Source organism: Electrophorus electricus, chromosome 11, assembly GCF_041902795.1.
Source record: "Electrophorus electricus isolate QZ-2024a chromosome 11, ASM4190279v1, whole genome shotgun sequence".
Classification (NCBI taxonomy): domain Eukaryota; kingdom Metazoa; phylum Chordata; class Actinopteri; order Gymnotiformes; family Gymnotidae; genus Electrophorus; species Electrophorus electricus.
The window spans coordinates 5,500,001-5,523,837 of NC_137507.1; the positions used below are offsets into that span (position 1 = coordinate 5,500,001).

A 23,837-nucleotide genomic window follows, 5' to 3' on the forward strand; every position below is an offset into this window, starting at 1 on the left:
AACTCTGTTTTCAGCGCGTTCTACTTGCTTCTACGGACATGAAACATGTGAACAGCTTGCTTAGTGCTTTGAAAGGTAGAGGCGTTTTGGACTCGGCGTGGGGTTGGAGCAGGGTGCCGGGCCCTGGCTGAGCCTGGCCGGTAAGAAAAGCAATCATGCGGAAGAGTGTTCCAGCTGCCCACTGGAGAGTGTGAAGAAGGGAGCGAGGACCCTCAGCGGGAGACGCAGGTCATTTAGATGAGCCTGTTACACGCGCATGCACACGCACACACACACACACACGCATACACACACACACACACACACACACACACACACACACACACACACACACACACACACATTCAGAGAGAGAGAGAGAAATAGAAAAAGAGAGGTGGTTAACACAGAGACAGAGAGACCAGGGAGGCAGTGAACAGGACATTCACTTTTTAATAGTCCTGTTATTTGACTGTTGTGTGAAAGAAAAGGGCATTAAACATCAGCATGTGTGCATTTGTATGTGTGGGCAAAAGGAGGTAAGATCCAGTCTGCACAGTCAGGCTAAGGAGTGGGGATCAGGGTGTGTTTCTATAGTAACGTCGGCAGTCTACCAGGTTGGGACAAAGGCAGAAAGTGGCCCCTCTCTCTACTGCACATGCTCAGTGGCCCCTCTCTCTACTGCACGTGCTCAGTGGCCCCTCTCTCTACTGCACATGCTCAGTGGCCCCTCTCTCTACTGCACATGCTCAGTGGCCCCTCTCTCTACTGCACATGCTCAGTGGCCCCTCTCTCTACTGCACATGCTCCTAAGCCTCTTAGAGCCCAAGCATGTAAGCCCCTCTGACAACTAGATGCCTGGAAGAGAAACGCTACGTTTACATTACCAACCTGATGTGAATCACACTGGATTTTTTCCCTTAAAGTGACACAAATCTGATTTCTCAGGGCTGTGTTGACACACAAATTCAATCTTTTCAAGTCAGATTTTAGTCACTTCCGAATGTGGTTTTGACAGGATTCGTATACGTTTCGTGGTCTTGCAACTTGAATAAGACCAGTCAGCATTCATGTGGCCTTTTGCCTAGATAGATACGCTAAGAGCACCCGCAGTAATGACAGAAGCCTTCTCGACCTGATCATGTACAGTTGATCAACTACTTGCGCTTCAATGTTACTGTTTTAATGTCACGAGTCATTTCACAAATATACCGTTTTTTTGGGGGGGTTTATTTGGTGCTGTTGACACAGGGAACCTGTGCAAAAATGTATCAGTGTGCGCATTACAGACAGATACAGGTCACTTGCAATTATGAATGTGAACCATCAAGATAGGTAAATCCAATAAGAGCAAAAAATCAGACTTGAACAATGTGGCTTGAAATCTGAACGTCGCAAAAGAGGAAGACAAAGAAACTATTATTAATAAACACTGATATAAACATCAAGAGAAACATACCATGAATATGAATATATTGTGTATTTAAAAAAAAACATTTGATTTGTTGGTCATTTATTCTCAAAAGCCACTGGATAAAAGTTATAAGTATACATTTAATTAATTCTGCATTAAAATGTGCCTTTTTATTTTATACAAATTGCATGCCTGAACATATGAATTCTGATGAGTCCTCTTTGGATTTCCAGGTGTGGATCATTCAAACCTGGATTTGAAGAAGAATTTTGTGAGTGTTCCTTCTCTTACTGTTCCAGAGCTCCAGATTGCAGTAATCTGGGCTGAGGCACCAAGCCACTGAATGTCTCTATATGAATGCCCCCACCATCCCCACAAAAAACACCACAACACACCCCCTTCATGCCAAAGTCTGCCTGTCGGAGATGAGATCAGATTTGTGTACACACGCGAGCACTGCGTCCATGCAGCAGGTAGGAACAGGCAGACACATTTCTGCCGTTGCCATCTGTAGTGTGACTGCTACAGCAGGGATCAAAGCCAACAACACACTGCCTGTTTCTCCCTCTTCTCTGGAGCATCGACTGATTTAACGAATGAAGTGTCTTTCCCACTAGGGGAGAGGAGAGGGGACCCCAACATGTGAAGAGTGTAGTAGAGGTTCCATTTCATGTTCTGATTACATTAGGCTGCCACAAAGACAAGACATTCGGTGCTTGTTCTTTGGACGATTCTTTCAGTGCTGGTTAAGGTGTCTGATTGATATATCAGCCTGCTGGAGAGAAAGGGCCCCATGGTCCTCCGCTGGGGCCGGTGACACCCAGCAGAACACTCGGCTCTCCGTCGCGCCACCTCGCGCACAGGAAGAGGGGAGAGGGTGACCCTGTTGTCTTCCCTTTTACAACACACGCTTTCCGACGGACAGTTCAGATGTTTGTTAAAGAAGCAGAAAGTTCCAGGCTAACTCAGGGCGTTCTGCTCCTGTTTTGTGGTTTGTTTTTTTCAAAGATCCAGTGAAAGATCCAGGACTTGGCAAGGTGGATCTGCAACAGTAACAAAGCACGACATGAAACATAACCAGTAAACACAAGCAGTAAACACAAGCAGTAAACACAACTAGTAAACATGGACAGCACTGAGACGTGAAGCTTGTTGCTTTTCATTTTTTGTTCTTTCTGCTCTCCCTCGCTGGTATTTAAAAATACCAGTAGTTGGTCTTTGCTACTTGGTTTATCTGTCGATACATGAGCTTGACCAAGCTTGCAAGCTCAACCCAGTGAGTCCCTGGCCTACAAATGGAGAGAAACATTAACGTCCGAACCATTCCCTAGGAATTATATTCATGCCTTTTTCTATCAATACAAATACAGGCAAAAGTTTGTGGTTCCTGAAATAGTTTCTTAGTTCCAAAGAAAAGATACAAAAGTGCCTAAAAAGAACATCTGTGGACCTCAGCCACAGGCAGCACATAGCACAGCTGGGACTTGAACCTGAATACTTGCCGTGCAATATTCCTGTACACTGCAGTGCTTTAATGGACTCAGCATGAGAGGTCATGCAATTGGCTGAGCTGCTGGCCATGTGTTTGCTCTTTGTCTGAACGGTGTGCTGCTTGTTGCCTGCAGGAGGTGTTTGCGAGCTTTGACCTGCGTGGTGCCCATGGCCTTTCCCATGATCCCATGCCACTGAGAGATGAGGAGAATGGGTAGCGTGCACTCCCTCTATGAAAATGCAAGCATAGCACTCACCACTTGGGGCTTATTCATTAGTTCAGCCTTCAAACCTGGTTGCATTTCTTGGTTATTTTTATCAGTTAATCAAATTATTAATTCATTCTTTCTTTTTCTTTTTTCTTTTTTTAAATGTATGTCATACTGTCACAGTCATGGCACAAAGTGTGCAGGAGAGATAGCGATGGAGGCTAATAACTGCTACTGCGGAGTGGGTATTGCCTTCAATGCCCGCGTCGGAGGTAAGGACTAAACCCAGTACAGCACTGTGTTATCCACTTCACCACAATACTGCCTTTAACCTTAAACCCATCACACTAGTATTATACATTAAACCCAGCACAGTCCTGTTCACTAACCGAATACACTACTGCCATATACACTAATCCAGTACACTAATCCCTGTGTACTAGTGCCCTATACACGAAACACTATAGCCTTAGAAAACCTTCCATTGTTAGGAACTCACGTACTTAGGAATGGTAGACATGTTTCAAAGAAGCGAATTTTGCTGTCAGTGTGGAAAACAGAAACGAACATCTTTAAACATGCATAAAAAGAACAATTTGATCTTTAGAACTCTAAGGGCATTGAAACAGTGAAACAGTGGAAGTCAAGTTAGAGTACAAGATGGCTAACTGAAAATGAGATTTGACAATGGAAGAAAAACACACCCCTTAAATGTTAAATACATCAAATACATTTTCTCAGTGTGTGTGTGTGTGTGTGTTATCTTAGCTGTTCCCAGGACTGCACTCGTCTGGATGGCGATCTCAGGCCTTTTTGCTTTTTCTTCTGAGATCTGTAGTGCCACTGTCAGTTTGGGGTTCACAGACCCTAGTGCTGCGATTACCATGTTGCCTTCACCTTCCACATCCAGCTTACTCTTCCGGCAGCGCTTGGTATTTGTTTTTCATGTTCCTTGGTCCTGATGTTGCAATCACTTGGGATTGCTACATGTATCACTATGTCCTCTTCTGCTCTTTGTCCATCACTACCATGTTCGGTTGGTTAGCCTTTACAATTTGCCAGTCTGGATCTGGAAGTCCCATAGGATCTTAGTTCAGTCATTCACACACACACACACACACACACACACACACACACACACACACACACACACACACACACATATATATATATATATATTTATAATATACACTGCAGGTACACCCTGGAATCTAATTTATATATGTATATATATATTATATATGTCCAGCTCAGTGCAAAATATAGAATCACACAACAAGTCTCTTCAACAGAAGTCTCTTCTGTATGGATTGCTTTTTCACCAAGACCAACAGATCTGGCTATCTTCCAACAGATCTGGCTATATCTAGCATCTGTTTCTAACAGCTGGTCATATTCAATATTGCTTCACATTTATACCAAAAGAACCAAAATAAATAGATCCATACAGACACCAAAATAATCATAATTGCAAATAAATATTATTTTATTGCTATTATAATTCATACACAGAAATAGACATTTTTGCCTACCAGAATATTTCAGTCTGTTAACCAAAATGTCTCTGTACGCTTAAATTTTCAGAAGCAGATTTTTCAGTGTTTGGTATAGAATAAAGCCTAATTAAAGAAAGAAGTAACAAATTGAGCCCAGTGATTTGAATAGTCCCCCCATCCATACGTCACATACCTTTGTCATTCCTGTACAATGAGCTCAGTGTCTTTCTAAGCACAGGCCTCTTTTGCTGTGTGGAGGCATCCATCTTTTGGACGGTTCGTTGACAGACTCTATGGAGGCCTCCGCCCTCACCTACAACAATGACTTCATCGACATCTACACCTGCTGCTGGGGGCCACGTGACGATGGCACAGAACTAACGGGACCTGCTATGCTCACGGAGAAAGCCCTGCGCCTAGGAACACACAAGGTACCAACACACATACGCACACTCACGTGTACACGCAAGCGCGCCAAGGTAAACACACACATCCCCACGTTTACACAGGAAGACCTCACTTACACGAGCAGCTCCAGTATTTGTCTTCTCTATACGTGCGTGTGTGTGTGTGTGTGTGTGTGTGTGTGTGTGTGTGTTTGTGTGCGTGTAGGGTCGAGGTGGCAAGGGAAGCATCTTTGTGTGGGCGTCTGGAAATTGTGGAATGTCGAACGATCACTGCGGGGCCGATGGCTACGTCAACAGCATCTACACCATTGCCATTGGAACCATCAGTCACACGTGAGAGCCCGCCTCATTTGGGGAGCCCTGCCCTGCCACCATGGCTGTCACCCCCACTGGGAACAGTTTCCTCCACCCCCTGCCTCTGGTGAGGCCATAAGCAGCCATGGTTAAGAACAGTTTTTTGTTTTCTCTTGTGTGTACACTGGGGCAGAGGTCTGAGTGCAGCTCAGAGCTTGTAGAGCCAAAGTCCTGCCAAGCACCCAGCTATATTTAGCACTTCCTCAGAGATTTGCCAATTAACACCTAGCAGTGTATCATCAGTGATCCTCTGTATCCTGCTGCGTAGCCAGGACATGAGCAGCTACAGTTAAGAGTGTGCGAGTGAGTGTATATGTGGGCGCGTGCGCGTGCGTGTGTGTGCGTGCACATGTGTATGTGTGTGTGTGTGTGTGTGTGTGTGTGTGAATTGAGAGAAAGAGTGATAGAGTAAAAAAGTCAGAAAAGTAGACAGAGGGAGGTAGCACATTATTTTGCCCCAGTTTGACTAACTGGGATACAGCGACCATGTAATATTTATATACAAAAGACACATTCTGTGCGCTTGTGCGCGTGTACCTGCATGTACCGCTGTGTGTCTGCATCTGAGCAGGTGTTAATTGGGGGTGAAGCACTGGAGAAAGGTGTTGATGTGTGGACACCCAGTGCAAGCGTGTAAGGAACCCTGAGGGTGATGTCAGCTCTAAGCCTGTGAATGAACATCAACCCTCCAACCTCCAACGCGGGCCGGGACAGTACCGTACTGATTCTCCCTCTCTCCGGCTGTCTCTCCTCCACTCTTTGTGACTTTCTCTCTCCCTGTCTGTCTCTGTCTCTCTCTAACTCTGTCACACACCCAGCCACTAGGTCGGGTACGCGTTTGAAGCTACTCTCCGAGTGTACGCTATGTGTGTGTGTTTATGTTTGTCTGTAGGTGACTGTGTCTAACCTTGGTGATGGCTGTGTCACACACTTTGCTGGAACATCCAGTGCAGCTCCGATTGCAGCCGGAGTGCTGGCCTTAGTGCTGGAGGCAAAGTGACTGGTTACATCCTCCTACGCCACCCACAGCTACACACACACACTCACCAGCTATAGTGCACTCCCCACTCTTCAACATGTACATAAACATAACCCACATACATACTCTTATACCTCATACATCTCACAGTGCCACACCACGAAAGCTATAACGTCACAGAGTACTACACCTATAAGCTCACATATATCTATACCAATGCTATGTATACCTTTGACTGAGACACAGAAGTTCTCTCTGTATCTGTCTCTTTCTCACACACACACACACACACACACACACACACACACACACACACACTTCCCCTCAAGCACCAGGTAACCTGTCCCTCACTTGTCATTTCTAGTATACACACCATCCCTATTTTCTACCCACTAGCTGCTGCTTGCTGTCTGTCTCACTGCCTTTCTGATAACCACAACTTTCACTCTCTCACCTGCACACACTCTGCACCACACCGAGAGTGATCCTGAACACATACGTGATCTGTACCACACCGAGAGTGATTCTGAACAAATACATAATCTGCACCACACTGAGAGTGATTCTGAACACACACGTGATCTGCACCACACCGAGAGTGATCCTGAACAAATACGTGATCTGTACCACACCGAGAGTGATTCTGAACAAATACGTGATCTGCACCACACTGAGAGTGATTCTGAACACACACGTGATCTGCACCACACGAGAGTGATCCTGAACACACACGTGATCTGCACCACACGCATACATGGGATTTGTTTATGATATCATCTGTCTTTTTTCTCTTCAAAACATGGAACGCGTGTTCTGAATGAGTTTAAGACATCCGTTTCACTCTCTCTAGTATTTCTGGTCTTTCTCTGCTGACAGACCTTCATTTGCACTGCAGGAGAGGTTTGCTGCCTGTTAATAACCACTAACATCTTAGTAACTAAGGTTAACTTGGCTAGCTAACAAACAGGAGTCACTGAATGACTGGTAAAATGCTGCTCATTCATTAATTTACTCATATAAGCAAAGAACTGCACATCTGTAAAACCCACAACATTGTTCTTTGATGCAGGTTCAGTAGAGCTGATGTACCCACTGCTTTCTTCAGCAGATATTTTTTATTCTTATATTTTCCAGAATGAAAGGTTGACTGAGTACAGTTATTCTCATTCACCAAATATGGATAATCATTCAACAACCTAGTACATTTTTATATTGAACGGTAAAAATTACAGTGATTGACAACACACATTTCTTTCTGGTTGGGGGTGATTATTCCCAGATCTTATGTTGTGCCAGCATATCGTTCTACATTCCCAGAGCATTTCTGAACATAACCTTTTTATAGTGTGAGGGTGAAAACTGTCAATGTCAAAAACTTCACTAAAATGTCCGTTATGCAGCACTTTTCCATATCATTGTCACGACGGTACAGGAGATACAACACAGCATCTTTTTGAAGTCAACTCTTTTGGGCAGTTTCCCCAGCATTCTTACTTGACAAGCTTTATCGTCAGCCTGACGTCGCTAGGATTGCCACCTTCTCGGCAACGATAACTGGACAATCATACTGCATTAGCCTCACCACTAATGTGTCTTCCACCCGTACTTTGTACTTGACTTTACCTGCTGACTTTTAATTGGCTTAAATTGCCAGTTGGAGGGGGATGTGTGGAGTGACAAACATACTGACATACTGACATACTGATTGTATTGCTTGTTCACCCCCCACACAAACACACAATTCCTGAGAACATTGCTAAAGAAAACAAAACTGGACAAAAGTCAGTTAAAAGCAGACATACAGCCCAAAAAGCGTACTGTCCCCGCGAAAACGGATGGATGCCAGCCCTAAATCTCACCTGTGTCACCCTGACACAGCCAAAGAAATCCCTGCTTATCTGCAAAGTCTGATGTCATCACTTTCTGTCAGTTTACTCACACTGTCTCATGGCACCAAAGTCACTTGACATAGCTGTTTTGTCATTTTGACTTCAAAATTGATTTTATGACAGCTGACGCTTGTTGGAATAAGCATTTGTAAATGTTTATGTATGTTTGTCAGTTGTCATGAAGGGCTTATGTAGGTGTCATGTAGCCTTCTAAACAAGTCAAGTCAATTCAAGTCAAATGTATTTATACAGCGCTTTTTACAACAGGTGTTGTCACAAAGCAGCTTTACAAACGTCCAAGTCCAAGACAAGAGTGACAGTGGCAAAGAAAAACTCACTAGAACATGAAGAAGAAACCTTGAGAGGAACCAAGACTCAAAGGCAGGGCCATCCTCCTCTGGCTGACAACGAACACCACAATAATAACAGTATAGTCACTAAGGAGCAGAATAAATAGTGAAGAATAAATAAATAAATAAATATAAATTAAATAAAAATAAGCAATTAATGTCTAGTCTGCTTTTCTAGAAGTCCTAGTTTGGTCCCGATGGTGTGCATGTGTCCGAAACCCATCCTGCAAGAGAACCTCCATTAAGGGCAATGGAGAAGTTAGCTGGGGTGGAGGTGTGGTGGGCTACAGCAGGGGACATCAGGGGCTGCTGGGAGTAGCCATGAAAGCTGAGACGGGTTGAGGCCGCAAAGTTTTACAGAATATAGAAATATTACAGTCCTGGTGCAGCCTCACTTCTCTTCTTGTTTACATACTACAGCCAACACATTTGGAATATTCTAATGAGCGAATAAATTAGAATAACATTTTGTTTGGTAGCCTGGTGCTGCATGTGCTTGAGTGGTGACTCTGGACCTGTTGTTGTGTATGTTGTAGAACCTACCCATACTCAGTTACACACACATTCTGTCATACAATTACTGTTTACACACCTGTTCACTCACACACACACACACACACACACACACACTCTTCTAATCCTACATTTCTTGGTTCCTCTCCTTTAATTCAATTTCTGATAGCTTTATTGGCATGACTATATCTAGTGCAATATTACAATGATACTGCAATACAGTATTCAGGATTGTCATTATAATGAATAACAATATAAGTATATCAACAAGAGAAACTATATTTCTATTCCAATATTTGCTTTCTTTTCTGTCGCTCTGTCTTTCTCTCTAGGGATTCGACTAATCAGGGTTATGTGATTGTAGATGCTCTGCATGAATTTGGCTCCGCCCCTCTAATCACGTTTAGCACAACACCCAGCTAACCAAGTACCTCGTAAATACACACATGTACACACAGACGCACTCACACATACAAATACTCCTACATTCATGTAAACCTCAGCCTCTCACTCATTCCTGAAACATTTTTTGCAGTAGTTCGTGCAAAACTAATTGAACACTCACACACCTACATACACACCCACACATACACACACCTACACACAAACATGCACACATCTACTCCTACATATCTGTGATAAGTCTCAAAATTCTCGGAGCAGGTTGCTGGTTTCTGCAGTGACTGTAAGTGATTTTACTGAGAGCAATTTCTGTATCAGTTACAACCTGTTCAATAATGACAGTCTCCTCAATCTCTCTAACCAGTTAAATCAGGAACACCCTGATCAGAGCCTTAACGAGAACATGGATGGTCTCTTCTCTCCTCCCTTGACCTTCTATATGGCTCTACTGTAGGAAATTATTCCCCAACACACTCCCACTGCTGCTCATTTTGTGTAGGCACACACACACACACACACACACACACACACACACACACACACACACACACACACACACACAAACAGCTCTTGCATTGATCTGGGCCACAGTTCAACTTAATTGGAAATACGATAAAACCCGCTGCAGACACCTATGCACATATATACACATAAACAGAGTAAGGGAGAGAGAGAGTGAGAGAGAGAGAGAGAGAGAGAGAGAGAGAGAGAGAGAGAGAGAGAGAGAGAGAGAGAGAGATCCACACGTCCACATACACAAACACAGAGAAAGGGAGAGAGAGAGTGAGAGAGAGCGAGCGAGAGAGAGAGATCCACACGTCCCACATACTGTGTGTAGACACTTTCATTATCACTTTAACACTTTCTTAATAGGCATATGCAGTCACCCACATGGTGTTAGACACACACACACACACACACACACACACACACACTGAAGCTGATGAACCCACTGAAAGCGCTGCATCTACAGCTCAGAAACACTGTCTGCAGAGTCATATTGATCAGAACAGCTTCTTCCATGCCATTTGGACAGCAGAGCCCTTCAGCTGCGCTCTGCCCCGCTCCACACACTGAGGCCTAGCCATCCCAACCAGGGCTCTGGGAACCCTTACAGGCACTGATACTGTCAGAGGTGGGTGGATGCCATCTATCTCAACAGCTTGCTAGAGATCTGGAATTCTCTGTGACTGATAGTCATACAAGACTTTCACCTAATCCAGCAGATTTACATTTTTTCATTTTTGTAGAAAAAAAGCAAAAGAGAAAAACCCGTCAGACATTAGTGGAATCTTGGCCAGGAGTGGGTGTTCAAGAGCAAGTGTGCCTTTTGCCAGTAAATGGCTGTGTGTCATGGTTGTTCTGGGAGATGGCCCAGCCTGCACTGAGCCGCTGTAATTAATTCCCGTGTCGAGGCTTTCACTGAGCTGTTGATTGGGATGATCTCCTTCTCTCTGCTTTTATTTTGTTATGATACAAAGGAGGCCGTTTGAAGTAATTTGTCCCAGAGAGAGCGGCTTGGAATGCCATACAAGCTTTGATTTAGCAAAGCAAATTTAATTTTGTTTGCTTTATGCAAACCCAGCCGGGGCTGGAGGCTTTCTGCAGTTATGTGTGTGTGTGTGTGTGTGTGTGTATGTGTGTATGTGTGCGTGTATGTGTATGTTGGAGTATCCGGTCCTAATGGGAGCGAGAGTGAGAAGCGTTTGTTCACTAACTGAGTCACGCTTCTACCAATAGCATATCGTGCATACACACACACAAACACACACACAAACACACACACAAACACCACACAAACACCACATTTCAAAGGTGTAGTGCCCAGCCCCCACTTCCATGCCTTTGAAACTGAAGCTTAAATTCTGTTTTTGATGATTATTAGGAGTGTTCGATTTGCTCCTTGTCTAATGTACACAGACTTTCTTCTTAATCTTTTTATTAACCGTTTCCCCTCTGAGACTCTGATCATTTTATTGTTTGCATGTTAGAGATTAGATTGCTACTTTCAGACTGCTACTGAAGCTCCATTTTGAAGGTTCTTTAGATGTACCTGTGGGTCCATAGTTGGAGATGTATAGAACTGATCCCCTTGAGATGATGTTCAGGGTCACCCTCAGTGTGGTGCAGATCACGTGTGTGTTCAGGATCACTCTCAGTGTGGTGCCGATCACGTGTGTGTTCAGGATCACTCTCAGTGTGGTGCCGATCACGTGTGTGTTCAGGATCACTCTCAGTGTGGTGCCGATCACGTGTGTGTTCAGGATCACTCTCAGTGTGGTGCCGATCACGTGTGTGTTCATGATCACTCTCAGTGTGGTGCCGATCACGTGTGTGTTCAGGATCACTCTCGGTGTGGTGCAGATCACGTGTGTGTTCAGGATCACTCTCAGTGTGGTGCAGATCATGTGTGTGTTCAGGATCACTCAGTGTGGTGCCGATCACGTGTGTGTTCAGGATCACTCTCGGTGTGGTGCAGATCACGTGTGTGTTCATGATCACTCTCAGTGTGGTGCCGATCACGTGTGTGTTCAGGATCACTCTCAGTGTGGTGCAGATCATGTGTGTGTTCAGGATCACTCAGTGTGGTGCCGATCACGTGTGTGTTCAGGATCACTCTCGGTGTGGTGCCGATCACGTGTGTGTTCAGGAGCATTCTCGGTGTTCTGTTGCGTTCCAGGCTGTGTATAGTCAATCTTCCTTATAGAGTCATGAAGGGTTTTTAGAGGAGATCAGGAGCAGAAAGAGTCCAGAAAACAGAAAGCAGCTCCAGCGAGGCACAGGCAGGGCACGTGGGGTCCGGACGCAGCTGTAGGTGTAGTGCCCGCACGGTATCTTGGACTGTAGGGATCTTATGCGTATGAATACTGGTGATCCCCTTTTGTCCAAACCCTCAAGCAATTTCCCCACTGAACAATTATGAGTGAAAAATGTACGTCTATATATATTATAGAAGTGTATAAATATATAATGATATATCTTTGAACTGTTTTGTGTGTGTGTGTGTGTGTACGTGTATGTGTGTGTGTCTGTGTCTGTGTGTGTGTGTGTGTGTGGTTGTGTGTGTGTGTGTGTGTGTGTGTGTGTGTGTGTGTGTATGCGTGGTTGTGTGTGTGTGTGTGTGTGTGTGTGTGTGTGTGTGTGTATGCGTGGTTGTGTGTGTGTGTGTGTGTGTGTGTGTGTGTGTGTGTGTGTGTGTGTGTGTGTGTGCTTGTGTGTGTGTGTGTGTGTGTGTGTGTGTTTGTGTGTGTGTGTGTGTGTGGTTGTGTGTGTACCACAAAGCACACTCCTTGGCTACCCTTTACTCTTTCATTATAGCAAACTGAGACGATGTGTCTTGCCTCTTATATGTCTTAATTAGATTCCGTCAGTCTGTTGGCAGATTTGACACTCAGGTCTGCTGCCTGGCTGCTCCAAACTACAGGAAACTGCCATCTCCTTCATGCTACCAGCTTCCTTTGCATACAGTGGGAATGCTCCCTGTTAAATTCCAGGTTTTGGTGTTACACTTTAAACCCAACTGGAATAGCACCTTTAAAATGAAGTGAAGAATAAATAAATATGTGCTGTAGATACATACATGTGTGTCTGAGACAAGTGATTCATGAAAGCACTAATTATTGATTATATGTACCCATGTTGTTTGTATGTGCTGCAGCCCAGATCTGTCATGGAGAGACGTTCATGAATGCACCTGATTGCAAGAACAGCAAAGGTTCCAGATCCCAACCAACCAGGCTGGATCACCAATGGAGCTGAATACCATGTCCACGACAGGCAGGCCACACCTAATCCCTAGCCTCTAACTCTCACACTCTAAACCCTTATTCCTCATTCCTTCTCCACAACCCCTTAACCCAACCTGTCATTTCTTACCCCAAATCCTGACCCCAGCAAATCAGCTTAGTACATGGCCTGGGCTGAATAGCACATCCATGACAAGTAGGTTATAAATCTAATCCTAACTCTAATCCTAGCTATTATTCTAATCCTCACACCTTATGCTGCTCAGTACTGCTTTGCTACAGGGGTTCCACAGGACTCACACTAGACAGACCAGTGAGGGTTGGCGATGACTGCAGTGCAGGAGCACAGCTTCTACACTATGTACTAACCAGGACAGCTGAACACGTAACACACTGTCCGTGTGATGAACACCTGTGCGCTTAAAAACAGAACGTCTGAGACAAGAGCTTTACCTCTGAAAGGTTTGCTACATGACTGGCTCCATCAGAAAGCGGGAGAGTGTATGTATAGTGTTTGTTCATAGCAGTTCATGACCTAAGTGTGTGTGTGTGTGTGTGTGTGTGTGTGTGTGTGTGTGTGTGGTTGTGTGTGTGTGTGTGTGTGTGTGTGTGTGCGTGGTTGTGTGTGTGTTTGTGTGTGTGTGTGTGTGCGTGGTTGTGTGTGGTTGTGTGTGTGTGTGTGTGCGTGGTTGTGTGTGGTTGTGTGTGTGTGTGTGTGTGTGTGGTTGTGTGTGGTTGTGTGTGTGTGTGTGTGTGTGTGCGTGGTTGTGTGTGTGTGTGTGTGTGGTTGTGTGTGTGTGTGTGTGTGCGTGGTTGTGTGTGTGTTTGTGTGTGTGTGTGTGGTTGTGTGTGGTTGTGTGTGTGTGTGTGTGCGTGGTTGTGTGTGTGTTTGTGTGTGTGTGTGTGTGTGTGTGTGCGTGGTTGTGTGTGTGTGTGTGTGCGTGGTTGTGTGTGTGTGTGTGTGTGTGATGAATATCTATTGGTCTATTTGTACAGATGTTGGTATGTGTATGCAGATTGAGAGAGTGAGAACACTGAGATATACTGTAGCCCCTTTATTGTGATTTATAACAGTGAGATACAGTTAGAGCGGCCAGAACACAGCGTGCCTGTGCTAGGTGAAGGCCACTTTATCACCCCTTCTTCAGGACCTCATATAAATACTTTTACAACACTTTTACAACATTCTACAATGCATTTACAGTGTCAAACAGAGAAGGTATGGGGGGAAAGTGTGGCTTCTGGCTACAGTAATCACACAACTATAATTTGCTATACGCACTTCTCTTTCTCTGTCTTTCTCCATCTCTCTCAGTCTCTGTCTGCGCACCTCCCTGTAATGGAAGCCTGTATAATCCAGGCATTGGGGGCTGTGGAGTAATGGCTTTATCAGATCAGAGTGATTCAGCTGCATGTTCTTGGGTGAAAGGGATCTGCTTTGGGTCTGTCAGCAGAGGGTCCGGTAATTCTCTCATCTCCTTGTACTTGCTTGTGTGGACAAGCTAATTATATGATATTGATGATGATATACAGTCATAGGACTTCAGCAGTGTGTGTGTGTGTGTGTGAGAGTCTTGTATGGGCATGCATGTGTGATCTAAAACTGAGTTTTTGCTATTCCAAATGTAGTTTCCAGTTAACACACACCCACATGTATACACAATACAGGGTGGGCTGGAGTTTCTCTGTGATGGAAAGAAGTGTCAGGTGTAGTGATGTTGCACTGGAGCAAGGAGGGTCTGTGCTTGGGATGTTGGGATGTATTCTGGGGAGTAGTCCAAGGGAGTATGTAGAGGAGTGGTTTGGGGAGAGTGCGTTGGGGTGTGGTCTGGGGAGAGTGTGTTGGGGTGTGGTCTGGGGAGAGTGCGTTGGGGTGTGGTCTGGGGAGAGTGTGTTGGGGTGTGGTCTGGGGAGAGCGTGTTGGGGTGTGGTTTGGGGAGAGTGTGTTGGGGTGTGGTTTGGGGAGAGTGCATTGGAGTGTGGTCTGGGGAGAATGTGTTGGGATGTGGTCTGGGGAGAGTGTGTTTGGGTGTGGTCTGGGGAGAGTGCGTTTGGGTGTGTTCTGGGGAGAGTGCGATGGGGTGTGGTTTGGGGAGAGTGCGTTGGGGTGTGGTCTGGGGAGAGTGCATTGGAGTGTGGTCTGGGGAGAATGTGTTGGGATGTGGTCTGGGGAGAGTGTGTTGGGGTGTGGTCTGGGGAGAGTGCGTTTGGGTGTGTTCTGGGGAGAGTGCGTTTGGGTGTGTTCTGGGGAGAGTGCGATGGGGTGTGGTTTGGGGAGAGTGTGTTGGGGTGTGGTCTGGGGAGAGTGTGTTGGGGTGTGTGGTCTGGGGAGAGTGCGTTTGGGTGTGTTCTGGGGAGAGTGCGTTTGGGTGTGTTCTGGGGAGAGTGCGTTTGGGTGTGTTCTGGGGAGAGTGCGATGGGGTGTGGTTTGGGGAGAGTGCGTTGGGGTGTGGTCTGGGGAGAGTGCATTGGAGTGTGGTCTGGGGAGAATGTGTTGGGATGTGGTCTGGGGAGAGTGTGTTGGGGTGTGGTCTGGGGAGAGTGCGTTTGGGTGTGTTCTGGGGAGAGTGCGTTTGGGTGTGTTCTGGGGAGAGTGCGATGGGGTGTGGTTTGGGGAGAGTGCGTTGGGGTGTGGTCTGGGGAGAGTGTGTTGGGGTGTGGTCTGGGGAGTATGTAGGCAAATGGTTTGGTGAGAGGTCTGGGAAGAGTCAAGGAAGGGCTCTGGGGAGGATGTGTGAGTGGCTTAGGGAGTGGTGGGGAGTGCGACTTAAATAGCCAGTAAAAGACTGAAGGACAGATGGTGCTGCTAAAAGGAGCAACACAGCGCCTGTAAGTCGTGACATTTCATCAAGACAAGAACGTATGTATATTTCAGCATTCCTTGTGTTTGTGATATGTGTGAGAGAGAAAGTGACCTCTGAGGTGTGTGTGTGTGTGTGTGTGTGTGTGTGTGTGTGTGCTTCGGGTGCACTGGTGCGTCATACTGAGCTCTCAGCTCCATCTCTGAGCGGCTATAAAGGCATCGACTGACACACACCACCTCAATCTGGAGCAGATTTACTGCCCAGGAAATACGGCAGTGCTTTTATTGGCTGAAATGCTTGTCACTCATAATTTATTGGCTGTTGCTAGGCTCACCGTGATGTCAGTGAAACCCCCAACACCCACCAGAGAATAAGATGGTAAGTGAGTGGGAGAGGGGAGAGAGAGAGAGACAGGGGAGAGGGGAGAGAGAGAGAGACAGGGGAGAGGGGAGAGAGAGAGACTGGGAGAGGGGAGAGAGAGAGACCGGGAGAGGGGAGAGAGAGAGAGACAGGGGAGAGGGGAGAGAGAGATGTGGGGAGAGGGAAGAGAGAGACACGGGGAGAGGGGAGAGAGAGATGTGGGGAGAGGGGAGAGAGAGAGAGACGGGGGAGAGGGAAGAGAGAGAGACCGGGAGAGGGGAGAGAGAGAGACGGGGAGAGGGGAGAGAGAGAGACGGGGAGAGAGAGAGAGACGGGGAGAGGGGAGAGAGAGACACGGGGAGAGGGGAGAGAGAGAGACAGGGGAGAGGGGAGAGAGAGACAGGGGAGAGGGGAGAGAGAGACGGGAGAGGGGAGAGAGATGTGGGGAGAGGGGAGAGAGATGTGGGGAGAGGGGAGAGAGAGAGATGTGGGGAGAGGGGAGAGAGAGAGACGGGGAGAGAGAGAGACGGGAGAGGGGAGAGAGATGTGGGGAGAGGGGAGAGAGATGTGGGGAGAGGGGAGAGAGATGTGGGGAGAGGGGAGAGAGAGACGGGAGAGGGGAGAGAGATGTGGGGAGAGGGGAGAGAGATGTGGGGAGAGGGGAGAGAGATGTGGGGAGAGGGGAGAGAGAGAGGTTATCCATTTGTTTGATTCAGTAAAGGCTTTGGGGTTAACATAAGCATTTGTCATTGTCGTAGTCTTTCGTATCATGGCACACACACGTACATCGACACGCACACACACACACACACACACACACACACACACACACACACATGTACGCAGTGCTCTGTATTCGTCCCACATTCTCTTTCTCTTCTCTGAGATCCAGACTGATCCGACAGAGACAAATCCAGTGTGTTGAGGCATCAGTGCTTCTTACCTTCGGCACCTGGCCCAGAAACGAGCACAAACACGTTTAATTTAATTTAATCTCTTTGTAAAGAAAAGGTGAAACCGCTGTAATTACAGCCTCAGAAGGAGAGACAAATCAGAGGAAAAAAAGATCAAAGCCACTTGGCCCCTCCAAAAAAAAAAGACAAAGTGAATATCAACAAGGGTGTAGGATCAGTCAGGCAAAGGCAGAGATGCAATCCCATGGCATTAAAATGAGAGAAGATTCTAGTGACTTTTTTGAAAAATGATGCGTTGTTTATGAGAAACTATTAGAATGTTTACATTTGGAGCATTTTGTTCCCAATCATAATAATTAATTGCCACCATTTGCAAATGAAACGTACATTACAATGTAATTAAGAAAGCAAATGAGTCCTGGCCTTCCTCATACAGAGAGAGACAGGGTTGAGGCAGAATGTAAATGTGCATGCGTGCATTTGCTTCAATATGCATGCTTTAAGTGAAACAGAAGTAACACATTGTGTGGCAGTGTTTGATGATAGTACATTTCACAATGATGCAACAATTAAAGGGGCTCTGTTCCATTTACATCACAGCAACAGTATTAATAACAGGATTCCAGTGCAAAAAAACACCGTCAAGCCCTTAATGGCTGTCATTTAGCACACAGCTGCAGGTCAGATTTCACTTTCATTCGGTGGCTTATTTTCTTTGGCTTGTTGCCTTTGTTTTCCATCATTATACAGTTTCCTTACAGGCCCCGATCACTGTTCACACATGAAAAACACCCCAAACACCACGAAAAATGTCTTCAAACTACAGATGTGCAGTGACCTCTGAGCTTGTCTCAGGGTGTCTACATGCTGGCCACGATTTGGCTCATAAAGTGTGATTTGGCTGTAACCTTCCCTCTTCGGAGGGAAAACAGATATAAAAGTATATAGCGTGTGTTTTAGTGCCGGCCCCTCACCTCTGCTGCAGTCACACTCCCTCACCTCCGCCGCACTCACCCGCACCACTGACGGATGCCTCGCGTCGTTCGCCTTTTAATTGCTCGTAAATTTTTGATCCGGTGAAACGGCTCCCCTTCTGCTGCAGGCGACACCCACGACAGAGCAGGGAAGGAACAATAGAGGAATAAAAGAGAGAGAGAGAGAGAGAGAGAGAGAGAGGGAGAGAGAGGGAGGGAGAGAGAGGGAGAGAGACAGAGAGGGAGAGAAGGAGAGAGAGAGAGGGAGAGAGAGAGAGAGAGGGGAGAGAGAGTGAGAGAGAGGGAGAGAGAAAGAGAGAGAGGGGAGAGAGAGCGAGAGAGAGGGAGAGAGAGAGAGAGAGAGAGAGAGGGAGGGAGAGAGAGGGAGAGAGACAGAGAGGGAGAGAGAGAGAAAGGGAGAGAGGGAGGGAGAGAGAGGGAGAGAGAGAGAGAGAGAGTGAGAGAGAGAGAGAGAGAGAGAGCGAGAGAGAGGGAGGGAGAGAGAGGGAGAGAGACAGAGAGACAGAGAGGGAGAGAAGGAGAGAGAGAGAGAGGGAGAGAGAGAGAGAGAGAGAGGGAGAGAGACAGAGAGAGAGAGAGAGAGAGAGAGAGAGAGAGAGAGAGAGGGAGGGGTAGAAGAGGGGACTCATTAGAAAGACACTTTTTTGCTCATCTCTTGGGAATAGTACAGTAGATTATATGTTAACAGATTTAGGCCCTTTCTCAATCTCACTACATTCTATGTTCAACCACCAAGTCTTCCATTCCATCACAGCCAAACCAGTGTGTTTGTTAAAAGGGCAACACACACAGTGAAGAAGGCTGTTTAGAATCAGGAGATCACACAAACGCTCAGAACAGCACAGAGGAGTTCCACAATGCAACTGGTTAATGAACAAATCCTGGCAGGAGGAAATATAAATGTCATTTCTGAAATTTAAAACATCTAAAACAAACAAAGCAAAAATAAAAATTAGAAGCAGATTAGAAACAGAAACTAAATATGCAAACAGAAAACAGAAAAACCCAAACCAAATTAGAAATGTACAATGAAAAAGAAGAAATCAGACACAATGATCTAATTAATTTCTGAGAGTAGGATACTTCCGTAAAATATGGAATCATTGATTTATAATCACCGTCTTTAAAACAAGGGATAGGTTTTACATATACAATGAATACATATACATATAACATATACAACAACTTACATAGGCATTTAGTAAAGTATAGATGCTTCCTTTCATTCTTGTTAACTTCATTTTCCTTTAATCCAAATTAGTTTTTCCTCACTGTTCTCTGCAAATCGGCAAAGATCATAGAACAACGTACAGCTCCTGGTCTCACTCTGCATAGTTCAGATATCTGCTTTGTGCTCTGTGAATACAGCCTGGTCATGGGGTCCCCTACAGAACGGGGCCTACAGCAGATCCTGGTCCTGGGGTCCCCTACGGAACGGGGCCTACAGCAGATCCTGGTCCTGGGGTCCCCTACGGAACGGGGCCTACAGCAGATCCTGGTCCTGGGGTCCCCTACGGAACGGGGCCTACAGCAGATCCTGGTCCTGGGGTCCCCTACGGAACGGGGCCTACAGCAGATCCTGGTCCTGGGGTCCCCTACTGAATTGGGCCTACCACAGATCCTAGTCCTTCTGTAAGAGAACTACCAGACCTGGATTCTGGCAGGACAAAATGAAAGTTTTAATATTTCTAAATGCATCCAGATCTCATGAAACAAAACTCAAATAGATGCTAATAACAAATTAAATGAATCATTCTTCTGATTATTTAGGGATCAAATCATTTAGGAATCAGAATGAACAAAATGAGAGAGAAAAGGGAGAAAGAGTCTTTCGGTGGTGTAAAATGGTTCTGATTAAAGTGTAGCTAAAAATATTCCTTCATAACAGTGAAATGTGGAATGTTCTTACGAATCAATGTTTTAGCAAAGATGAAAACGTTTATGAGTTTTATAAGCACATCTGTAGAGTCCAATTAAAGAAATGTCAATTAATTATAAAGATAATTCCAAAACTATGAATCCAAACATTCCAGTTTGGAACCACCTTAAAAAAGAGCAATCCCTACTCATGCTTTTACAAAGCTCTCCACTATCAAGAGCTGCCGTCATTCAGTCGGTCATGACCCATACACCCAAAACTCACCAACACACTCATACCTCACAGGCTAAGAACCAGAGCACAACAGCACACCTGATCCCAGAGAACCACATTACGGCACACCTGAAACAAACACAAATTAGTGGGAAACTCTAAATGGCGTAGAAACACCATTCACTATTCCTGTAAATGAGCACTGTGGCTATACTCTGACAACTTCTTAAATATTAAGGGATTGCTTAGTCTGTTGGGGTGATGCAAAAAGTCCTGAACACTGAACACTGGCACCACATTACATACAGACCAGTTTCCGTAAGTGTATATGCGTAAGCCTATGTAAGTATACTTATATATACGTATATATATGTAAGTACACTTACATGCACACAAATTTACACACATGCACTGGAAGCCATTTTACTTCTATAAGGAAAACCTGTTTGACCATATTAACGAAAGCTTATTATTTTATCAGTTCCCATTTTTAGTTTTACAAACTACAACATTCATAAAACTGTGTTATTGTTTTATCTTATCCGAAACATTGTAACCCAAGCTTTGGTGATAGAACGTTTTGAATTGATATGAGAAAGAGAGAGAAAGAGAGAGAGAGAGAGAGAGAGAGAGTGAGAGAGTGAGAGAGAGAGTGAGAGACACAGAGAGGGAGCAACTATCAGTACAACTTTGACTCACTATTTATACCACATGGACCAATGAAATGTTGCAGAGAGTATTTTTTGCCATATCGATAAAGTAATACAATACAGGTATTCTATCCAGAAATAGTATACACACGTAACTGATGAGAAAGGCATGCTTTCAGTAAGGAAATATATAAAAGGCACGCTCCCTGCTGCATGTGTGGGACCGGCTCGGACCCCTCGGCTTGGGCTCTGGGTCTACGGAACAAGGACACTGAGCAGTGTCTCCGTGGCGTTTCCTCTCTGCAGCCCGCAATAGTCCTGTCCTTCTGCCCTCCATTCTCGACCCTGCTGTAGTGCAGTTGCAGCAGGAAGCTGGAGATGGAGGCAAAAGCCGGATTGCAGCCAGGAGGCTTTGTGTTTAATTTATGGTTGTTAGAGCTGTCAGATCAGCGTAACCCAGGGCCTGGGACGTTAACTCCAGCAAAACCGCTGGAAACTAGAAGCTGGACCCAGAAAGCACCGCAGTTCCAAAAGTCAACTGAGAGTATCAACTGAGACTGCCAAAACAGATGCTGCTAAGTGACATCTAGAAGAGTGTGGTGTGGATCCCACAGACAATCAGCTTTTTATCGGATTGCTTTTCCTTTAGAAAGGATTGGCTTTTAATTCTAAAATAGTATTGCTAAAGCAGAATACTAAAAAAATAATTGATAACTCATAACCTCAGTCCCCAGATAAACACACATATGTGTGTTTGTATGTGTGTGTGGGTGTGCGCGCGTGCATCCAGGTGTGTGTGTATGCTATGGCTAGACTAATTAATTGGAGCTGGCTTGTTCCTTTCTGCTCTGTAACACACACTGATCTGGTTCAGCCCTGAATGACCTCAGATCAGATTATTCTGTTAAATGCAGCTAACTAAACCGATGCCGAACAATGCAAGTCCCCACAGACACACACGTTGACCAGGGCCAGTGATGAGAGAGCGATCAACCCAACTAATGTCACCCACAATTACTCATTCTGTTAAAAGGACATTAAAACATAATTGCTCAACGATTTACATCCCAGTTAATGCAGCTGAGAAAATTTATTATTTTCCATAAGTCTCCATTTTATCCAGGCAGAGGTAGAGAGAGAGACAGAGAGAAAAAGGAATAGAGCATAGAGAAAAGGAGAGTAGTAGCTGAAGGTAACTACTTAAATCTCACCCAAAGCACTGCTCCCTTCTACAGTAGTCTCGCGCGCACACACACACACACACACACACAGTGAGCTAGAGGGGCATGTTTGCCTCCTACCTGTCTGTCGTGAGGTTTGGGTTCCCCTGCCTCATCAGAGTCCCTGCTGCTGCTTCTCAGAAAGAAAGGAATGCCCCCCACCCAGTGCACTTTTCTGGGACTCCACCCATCACAGCCAGTTGGAAATCCACCCTCCATACCACACTGGAACTCCACCCACCACACCCCTGTGACGCCACCTTCCCACATCCCTGGTACACCACCTTCGCACATCCCTGGGACTCCATCCACCAAGCCTTAAGGACTACACCCCCCACCAACTACATCACACTGGTCTGCATCATAAGCCTGTATCATAGCTCCCACATCCCACTGAAGGCAGATGCAGACATGGCCTCCAATGGAAGCATTATTTCTTCATAATGGAACATATAATCCCACAGGCATGGCAAGTTAACCTGCTGAACAGACATTGGAGGATAGAACTGTCAGTCAGCAGTTACTGTAAGTTGTGTAGCATCCTTAACTAATGGGATGGATGTATGACTTAGGGTAAGAGTAGCGTTGTCATCGCAGACTCCTCCCATCTGGACTGAGCTGAACCTAGGACTCCATGCACTCCATGGCAGCTGCCTTCAGTTGGTGCTAATAAAGATCAACTAGTGTAATGAAGTGCTGAGGGAGGGCCAGTACTGCCTGTGTGTGGGTCTAGCTCCTCCCCCTACTGTGTGTGGGTGTGGCTCGTCCCCCTAACATGTGTAGGTCTGACCGTTCCGCTCCCTATTAAAAGGGAGTGTGGGCCAGACACACACACAAATGCTTGAGTAGGTTTTTTGGTGAGCAGCTTTTTTGAATATGTGTGTGTTTAATCTCTCTGACTGCAGGTGGGGAACTCTTTAGTCTGTCAGCCCTTTCCATGCTGTCTACCACACACACACTCACACACAGATTCTTTCTCTGTCTCACTCTCTCACTCTTACCCTTCCTCACCCTTTTTCTCTCACCCTCTCCCTTTCCCTCTTTCCCGCCCAACCACGCAAGCTCACTCCCTCTGTCCCCCAAGGTCCGTGTTAGTGGAAAGCGATTGTGTGGAATGTGTAAGAATTAAGTGTCCCATCATTCAGGCTAGACATGCAATTAGAGGAGGAGCAGCTTCCAGTGGAAAGCACAAATTCCTGTCGCTATAACTCAACCCCCCCAACACACAAACACGAACACACTCTCCTCTGTATGAAGATATTGGACTCCCTTACACATATCCACTGACAAATACTCACACACACAGTGTTTGCTTCACAATACATCCAAAGGGTTGTAACTCCAAGTACAGACTACAGCCACAGTTTTTTTTACTCAGGCATATCAGATAGAGCAGATAGAGATTTATGGAGCAGGTAATATCCACCAATGCACTCACATCCACTTTGTACAATCACACTTCATTTTTTTTCAGTGATCTGCCCACTAAGTACAACACGGTGAATTGCAGACATGGAGAGATAATTGGTGCTCTCGTGCGGAATCTGGCGAGCGCGTTTCCCCGCCGAGAGAA

The 23,837-nt window shown here is 45.7% G+C and overlaps 1 protein-coding gene across 4 annotated transcripts in view; it reads left to right on the forward strand.

Annotated features, from left to right (window-relative positions):
- Positions 1–23,837, forward strand: part of LOC113591155 (neuroendocrine convertase 1-like) — a 105,345-nt gene that overhangs the window by 60,198 nt on the left and 21,310 nt on the right. For all 4 annotated transcript variants that reach the window (XM_081722892.1, XM_081722893.1, XM_081722895.1 and 1 more), the window contains 5 exons: positions 1,627–1,664; positions 3,019–3,098; positions 3,277–3,365; positions 4,848–5,020; positions 5,202–5,329. In XM_081722892.1, the coding sequence (XP_081579018.1) occupies positions 1,627–1,664; positions 3,019–3,098; positions 3,277–3,365; positions 4,848–5,020; positions 5,202–5,329 (508 nt within the window). The remainder of the gene's footprint in view (positions 1–1,626; positions 1,665–3,018; positions 3,099–3,276; positions 3,366–4,847; positions 5,021–5,201; positions 5,330–23,837) is intronic.